This window comes from Gossypium hirsutum, chromosome D13, assembly GCF_007990345.1.
Source record: "Gossypium hirsutum isolate 1008001.06 chromosome D13, Gossypium_hirsutum_v2.1, whole genome shotgun sequence".
In the NCBI taxonomy this organism is placed as follows: Eukaryota; Viridiplantae; Streptophyta; class Magnoliopsida; order Malvales; family Malvaceae; genus Gossypium; species Gossypium hirsutum.
The window spans coordinates 39,165,912-39,174,051 of NC_053449.1; the positions used below are offsets into that span (position 1 = coordinate 39,165,912).

The window sequence follows — 8,140 nt, forward strand, 5'->3', positions numbered from 1 at the left end:
AGTGGTATAGTTTAAATGTCAATGTAGACAAAATGAGAATTAGTAGGATATTAATGACATGCCATTAGGAAGTGATTAAGCGCGCAAGTGATAATGGCACTACAGTGCAAGTGAGTGACACTTCGGTGAAAAGTGAAGTCAGCACGTATGTGCGAAGAACAGTGACACTTTAGTGCATCTTATTGACATTTCCGTTTATCCTATCTTGTTATATTAAAACTACAATTGAGCAATTAAATTGAAAAAAAAAGGTTAAGTGTACATTATGGTAACAATGGTAAGTGGCTTGTATGGTGTGAATTGGCACCTAGTTGCAGTTATTTAAAAACAAAAAACAAACTTGTGTGTGAGGTTAGAGATTAATGCTAGTATTATATACATGATCATGTTTATATATATATATATATCTATTCATGAATTTGTATAAATTAAACTTTGATTATATTGTATAATTATTGATATACTTACTAAGCCCTTGTGAGCTTAACGCTTTTTCTTTTAAATGCGTAGGTAAAGTTCGTTTTGAAGTTAAAAGTTGAAGGACATGCTCAAATCATCTCATCACAATTCAAGTTTGAAGAGAGTATGAACTAAATTTTGGGCATTAGTTATGACATGTACAATAGGATGTTGTTAGATGTATTTTGGGATGCATGTTATGAAAAACATAGATGTCATGGCTTAATTTGTAAACTTTGCATTTTGGATACATTTGAAGTTTTTCATGATGATTTGGGTAAGGTTAAAGCTTGATAAAAGTGTATTTGCAGTGTATTATTTAGTAATTGGAAGGGTTAAGACATTCGGAAGTGGTTAATGGCGATTTGAAAGTGAAAGTGTACAGGTTTGAAGGTTGCAGAATCGACGTCAAGATGAAATGTTTTTGATGTCGCGGCGAGCAATCGACGTTGTGACGATAGGATGTTGTAGTCACGATGAGCTCAAGCCAGTAAGTCACGTCATGACGAGGTATCTCATTGACATTGTTATGAGGAAAAACTGAAGTCATGACGAACTCCTGAGTGCTTGAGTTTTCATCCTTTTGTTCCGAATTGAGTTTTGTTTTGTTCGAAAATTTTCTAAAGCTTGTTTTAAGCTTAGTTAAGCTATAGATAATCATATTCTTGATGCATTATGAATGTTTATTTGGTAGGGAATATTGAAGTGTTTTTGACAATGAATGTGACATCCCAGTATCTTGACCCAACGATTGGGTTGGGTAAGGGGTGTTACAAGGCAAATGACGCCTACCAATCGGTCACGACACCCTATCCAATCTCCTATCTTTTTCTTTTAACTCAACAATTTTTTTTTAAAAAATTTAAATTAGTGTTGCCAATGTGTACATCACTTTTAAAAAAATAATTTTTTTCTTACCTATTGGTATTTGTTTTGTATTTTGAGAAAATACATATTTTTTTAGCGTTGCTGACATGTTGGCGGTACCACATAAATCATAATTTTGTGTAGTGTGATTAAAACTACATGCCAAGTCTTCCAAGCAGTAAGGAAGATCCGAAGGTCATGGTAAAACTGCTCTCCATGAAGGCTTGGTATTGGTGAATGAGTTAAGCAGAAAATTACGAGCCCTTTGAACACATAAAAAGAAAGAGAGAGAGAGAGAGAGAGAGAGGTTTATTTGTTTAATTGGTTTGTTTCGCAAGGGAGAACCTTGGGTTCTTAAATTTTCAATGGCAGAGTTAGGTTGGGTATAATGTCACTTCCTCTCCAATATTTATTGCGCAAACTCAGACCAGACATTTTTTACTCCTTTAAACACGAGATTTTTTTTTACTGTTTATTTTTTAATAATTTTTTGATGTTCTTTTTCTTATCTGTTATCAACTGAATCTGTCTTCAGTATCTCTGCTAGTGTCACTAAAATATTTTTCCTGAGATGGATCTTTCTTTTATGTCCTTTTCTTACTTAAATCCAAATCCATTTTTTTATTACTATTATCTTAGTTGCAATAAAAAGAAAAGAGAACCTCACCATACATGGAAGAAAGAAAAAGGGTGCTTGGACTTTAGTTGTAATGACTGTAAGGGCAACACTGATTGGGATTCTTTAAAGATTGCAGTTTTTTTTTGTTCAATTTAAAGAATACCCAGTTTGATTTACCTGTTTTTATGTAGCCCCATTTTGTGAAGGAAGGATCTTGGTTTTTGGATCATCAAGTTTTGCAGCCTTTGAAGAATTCATGGTGAGTTTTTTCCTATAACTGTTTGCTCATTGTACATCTTTGTTTTCCCTCCGAGAGGATTTTCTTATATTTTGGATTTATGGAGATCTGATTCACATGTTTATGTTCTTTAATGTCAGAAAACTCTATACTTCCCACAATTGCTTGCTTGAAAGATGATACATTGTTTGTCTTTGTTAGTTGAATGAGCAAATGAAACTAAAATCAGATATGAGCTTCAAAACTAAAGTTTCTTCCTTTTTGTTAGCTTAGCTGTATATTATGTTCATTTATTGCAAATCTTCTGACATTGTTGTGTTAAGGTGTTATAATTCTAGTTTCAGATGGACTTCGTTTGATAATTCAACCTTTTTTTCTTTTGAGTAATGCTGGTTTATAGATGAGATAATGGAGGTCGAAAGGAAACATTCGAAAGGAGGATTTTTTCATTTGTTTGATTGGAATGGTAAATCTCAAAAAAAATTGTTCCCAAACAGTGCTGAAATCTCAGGTATATATATATCTGTTCTTCATATGTATGTATATGCATTTATTATTTTTGTCTTGAATATATTCCTAATTCATGCACAACTTGTTTACATTTTGACTGTAGAAGAATCAAAGAGAGTAAAACCTGTGGAGAATATACTGAAGTCACCGCCTTATATGGTGGGAAATTTATATTCTTTTGCTCTACTGTAGTTTGGGTAAAATATTAGTTTCGAACTATATTGTTTACATTTTTATGCTTTACCAGATGAAGGGGGATGAGTACAATGCTGCTTCAAGTTGTAGAAGAAGTGCTGATTTTAGTTCCGCTTCCTCGGTGGCTAGTGATGAAGGATATGGATCCAGAGCACCTGGAGTTGTTGCTAGGCTTATGGGGTTGGACTCATTGCCGGCACCAAATGTCTTGGAGCCATCTTCTACCACATATTCAGGGTCTTGTTCTCTTAGAGTATCTCATTATGAAAGAAGTTCTCCTAATTTGTGGAATGAATCTCAACCGATGGACTACACTGACTTCTCTAACAAGCTTGATAGTTTGTCCTCAAATCCGATTGAACCAAGGTTTCATAAGGTGCAAAACCGCCCCATTGAGAGATTTCAGACTGAAATATTGCCTCTGAAATCAGCAAAACCAATTCCAATAACTCAGCATAAGCTTTTGTCTCCTATCAAGAGTCCAGGGTTTATCCCAACCAAGAATGCAGCTTATATAATGGAGGCAGCTTCCAAGATTATTGAGGTTAGTCCTCAGAAAACTTCCAAACATAAAGTGCCATCATTTGGGCTTTCTTCAGTCCCTTTGCAAATCTGGGATTTGAAAGACAAAATTGAAGCTGCACATAAGGTATCTGGGCACCAAAGACCTGACGAGCCTAAGGTATCCGGGCACCAAAGACCTGACGAGCCTATTCGGAGTACAGAAATGTCTTTGAAAGGACAACATAAGAGCAAGAGTCACAACAAATCAGATTATGCTCCAACATTCAGTATATCTAGGGATTCAGAAAAAGGTTCTTCTAACAATTCAAGGAATAAGGGAAAATCAGTCTCGCTTGCAGAGCAAGCAAGGGTTAATAATGTTCAGAGGAAAGAAGGGTCATTTTCAAGTGGTAATGGGAGTTCTGCAAATCTGAAGGAAGGGAATGATGCTAAAAGAAAACAATTTTGTAGGAGCCAGGCAGATATGCGAAAGATTATGGAGAACGGAACTTCTGCAAATAGGACTAACAAAGTCCTGAGGCAGAATAATCAGAAGCAGAACTGCATATCTAATAGAGACTATTCGATACCAAAGACTTCAACCCTGGACCAGCAAGGTAGGAAGACTAGGTCTATAAACGGTACAGTTGGGCTAAATAGGACTATAAACAAGGTCATTGTAAACTCTGAATCTCAGTCCAGGAAGACAAGCTCCTCAGAAACTGATCCTTCAAAGGAGGTTTCCATGTCTAGAAGAAAGAATTTGCCTAGAAAGAAACAACCTGTAAATGAGGATGTTCTGTCTGGAGAACCAATTTCTGAGAATACATCAATAAAAAGCACCCAAAGATCCATAAAATGTAATGTTACAACGGAGGAGCACTCAAATCAGAGTGCAGAGAAAATGAAGACAAGCATGGATGTTGTTTCATTTACATTTACATCTCCCATTGCAAGATTCGTGCCTGATGTTCCTTCCACAAGTCAAGTTGTGGAAACAAGCTGCAGCTTTGATAATGATCCTTGTGGCAACAATGATCTAGTGTTTTCAAAAAGCTCCGGATTTTCTTCTCTTGGCCTTAATATAATTGGTGGGGATGATCTTAGTGTTCTTTTGGGAAAAAAGCTTCAAGAATTGGCATATAGAGTTGAGTCATCCAATTGCAATATCATTATGGAGGAGACTTCATCTCGTCCCACATCCAGTTGGCAAAATTCAGTGCTCCCATCTGGTACATTGATCCCAACTTCAATGAGACATCACAAAGGACTTCAGTTGGATCTAGATAAAGATATTTCATATAGCACAGCTGACTTCAATTGCTCTTCAATTGACCATTTGGAGCTTGATTGGAGAAGTAAGTGGCAGGTTCGGTTTACTTACTCACTGCAACGATTTAGTTATATAATGGCAGGTCTTGTTTATTTCATGGTGTTTATAATCAAGTCCCACACTGTATCAAGTCCCACACTGTAAAAGGTTTTCCCAAAGTATAGAATCTAGTGCTTGAATTTTAGATGGCATGTTTCCTCGACTGGAAGACATAATACTTTTACTGAATAATCATTGTATATAGGAACTGTCAGTTTTAAGAGTTAAAAGCAGAGCCAACATAGCCATGAGTAGTTATCATGAAGAGAAGTTGGTAACTGGTGGAGAACTTTTGCTTTTTATTTTCAATGGTTTCAGTTGGCTTCTTCTTTTATTTGTTGAATTATGGAAATCTGATCTTGTGTCGAAGTAAGCGCCAATTTCAAATTAATGCATTTGTCAATTATTGAATGGCCTAGACCTGCATCCTTTGGTTCTACTCGTAACATTTCATCATAGCATACAAACAAGTTGTTTTAAAGCTAGAGTGATATGGAAGGTTGGTAAGATGTCTCTAAATTGAAATTTTTCCTGTCTCTTACATTTCATATTTCGACATTTGACTTTAAATTTATCGACTGAGTCCAGTTTTCTGAAGAAATTGAGGATCGAAATGCTAGCAAAAGCAGCAGCAAGACCGGCACAGAATTAGATCTTCAACAGTCTAGCCCCCTTTCAACTCTTGAACTTGCTGTCACCAGTGAGTGCTTCGCTGATGATAGAGATGGTAAGCTGCACTCTTCTCATTCTTATTTTCTTTCGCATTTCTTCCCCTTGAACCATTTTTCTTATGTGTTATATTTATTTAGAAATGATGTGAGGTTCTTAGCTGTGTAATTGCCAATTAAATTTCAGGACAATGTCTGGAGAATAAATACCTTTTGTGTGAGTGGCAAAGAAACAGTTATTTGCGTAAAACTGAGTGATCTTGGAATCATTTGAATTAGTTTAAGAATTGTGAAATGGATCTTTGGTAAACTCTGTAACCAAGTTGCTGCATTGACTATATAAGTTATCCCTGGTTATCAAGATATAAGACCTTTTTTATTTTTATCTTTCCTTTGATCATCGCATGCACTCTACATTTGCAGGCATGAAGCAAGAGTTATTGGATCGCAATCAGGAATTATTAGGTTCGCAGCCTGGAAGTGAGTCTGAGACTGAATTTGATGTGGCGTTATCCGATTTCGCATCTCCTAAAACTGTGGGAGAAATGGATAAAAAGCTTCCAACTAGGACACCAAATTCAAGAGATCTTAAGGAGTCAACCAATTGGGAACTTGATTATGTGAAAATGGTTCTAAAAGATTCTGAGCTAAAGTTAATGGAATATGCATTGGGTCAGACCGAGAATATTCTGACCCTGAATGGTTTTGATCAGCTCGAGCATCGGAACATAACAGAGACTCAGGGAAAACTTGTAGTAGATTGTGTGAGTGAATACCTGGAGTTTGTTGTTGGAAGCTGCAAAGGGTGGGGGAAATTGATGCAGAACAAAGGGAGGTTGGCAGAAGAGGTATACAAAGAGATAATGAGTTTGAAACAAATGGGGGACATAATGGTGGATGAAGTTGTAGACAAGGATATGAGCAGAAAGCATGGGAGATGGGTTGAGTTTGAGACGGAAGCATTTGAAGAGGGTTTAGAGATTGAGAAAACTAAATTAACTTGTTTAGTTGATGAATTAGTTTTTGATTTATTGCTTTAAGGCTCTCTTAAGATATACCCCTAATGGATCTTCTATCACCCTCTTTGTTCAAGAGTATAAAAAGTGATTGAGTAAAATATTTAATTATTTTTTATGAAATATTTTCATATTTCCAAAATATTTGGAAAGTGTTTTTTGAATTCTTTCAAGACACCTTTTGTAAAATATTTAATTAATATTATTTTTTTATTTTTTAATTCTCTAAAAAATTATGTTTTCCTTTTTGTTCTTAAAAAAATTAATTTTTTATTATTAAAGTTAACTTAATTCTTTTTTTTTTCACATTATTTTTTTGTAATTACAAATAAATTCAATAAATTTTAAATAAAAATTTACTTCTGAAGCAGTGTATAAATAGACTAAAAATATTTTCATTTTTGAAATTATGTAGCTACTTCTCTAAGTTCTTTTAAATTAGTCTTATAGAATATTTAAATAAAAAAATTCAATTTTGTATTATTATTTTCTATAATTCTTATAAAAATTTATTTTTTTTACTTTTTTTATAATTGGATATAAGTAGATTTTTTTTATAATGGGTTATAAGTAGTGAGATTGTTAGAAATTAACTTAAGGTTTCATTATCACAAAAACAAAGTAATCTTACCACCATGTAAAGTCAAGAGGTTATTGGTAAAAAGTATTAAATAGTTTTATATAAAAACCATTCTATTGCTCTAAGTTGTTTTGATTATAAGATTGATGTGAATAAGAGGTTTAATGATATTGGTTTTTTATGAAAGATTTTTTTATTGGTTTAGACACATTTTATTATCTTCTAATATTTAAAATTTTGATTTATTGATTTGTTTCCTAAAAAAATTCATTTGGTGTTTTTTTATTACATGTTATATAAGGATATGTTATATAGTTAACTCTCTATATAGTAATTTTATTTGTCTTATTTGTTTCTCAATATTTTGTTTGTTATAAAGAGGTGACTGTTATATAATTATAACAAAATGCTGTGATTTTTTTACTTTAATAATACAAAAATAAACAAAAATACCAAAATGGTATCCCACCTACATTATTTACCAAAATGGTATGTTGTGGGTGGTTGAGGGTGGTGTAGAGGCGGCACTGTTTTATATGAGTAAAAAATACGACAATGCTTTATATGAGTAAAAAATACGGGATACGGGTACGATATTTTGGGATCTGGTGGTGCCTTCTTGATAGGCGGCACCAGTCTGATTAGACCCATTAACGCTACATTTCAAGGTTTCACTGAGAAATGGGATTTTGTAGTTTATAAATAGTTTTGGGTGTTGAAAAAAATGTGTGCTGATTCAAAAAAAGAGAGAGTAGAGATTAGATTAGAGAAGAGAGGAAGGAGATGGTTTAAAGAAAAAATAAGATAGGAAAAGATAGAAGAGGGCTTAGCTTAGTTGAGAAGTAGAAGAGAAAGACGAGGGTTTTAAGAAAAAAGAAATAACAACTTAGTAGTAAAGAAGATACAAGAGGAACTAGAGGGTTTGAAAGGAAAAAAAAAGGATAAGTGTTTTAGGGTTTAGTTTGGGTTTCTAAATTCATTGCTTTTTAAAGGTATTATTTTTAATTATTTAATTTTTTTAGTGTAGTGTTTATTGTTATTTTTTAATTGTTTAATTTTTTTTGTTTAAGGAAGAGAGGAAGCAGCACTTAAATTGTTATTTAAAGGTAAAT

General features: G+C 33.6%; 1 protein-coding gene across 10 annotated transcripts; it reads left to right on the forward strand.

Annotated features, from left to right (window-relative positions):
• The first annotated feature begins 1,734 nt into the window (after window positions 1-1,734).
• Window positions 1,735-6,554, forward strand: LOC107920622 (uncharacterized). Of its 10 annotated transcripts, none has more exons than XM_041108730.1 (7): window positions 1,735-2,042; window positions 2,137-2,204; window positions 2,584-2,694; window positions 2,800-2,852; window positions 2,941-4,761; window positions 5,353-5,491; window positions 5,856-6,554. In XM_041108730.1, the coding sequence occupies exons 3-7, from the start codon at window positions 2,592-2,594 to the stop codon at window positions 6,470-6,472; spliced, it is 2,733 nt and encodes a 910-aa protein (XP_040964664.1). In that variant the 5' UTR covers window positions 1,735-2,042; window positions 2,137-2,204; window positions 2,584-2,591; the 3' UTR covers window positions 6,473-6,554. The 10 variants fall into 10 exon arrangements, with proteins under 10 accessions (XP_040964664.1, XP_016705907.2, XP_040964660.1 ...); XM_016850418.2 differs by having other exon boundaries at window positions 1,736-2,042; window positions 2,324-2,694; window positions 2,797-2,852; XM_041108726.1 differs by having other exon boundaries at window positions 1,736-2,042; window positions 2,568-2,694; window positions 2,797-2,852.
• Window positions 6,555-8,140: the final 1,586 nt, after the last annotated feature.

Excerpts from the sequence above, each read along its gene's own strand:
- LOC107920622 (XM_041108724.1), top strand. Across the intron at positions 2,695-2,796 it reads AAACAGTGCTGAAATCTCAG|AAGAATCAAAGAGAGTAAAA; the intron begins GTATATATATAT and ends TTTTGACTGTAG. Across the intron at positions 2,853-2,940 it reads TGAAGTCACCGCCTTATATG|ATGAAGGGGGATGAGTACAA; the intron begins GTGGGAAATTTA and ends ATGCTTTACCAG.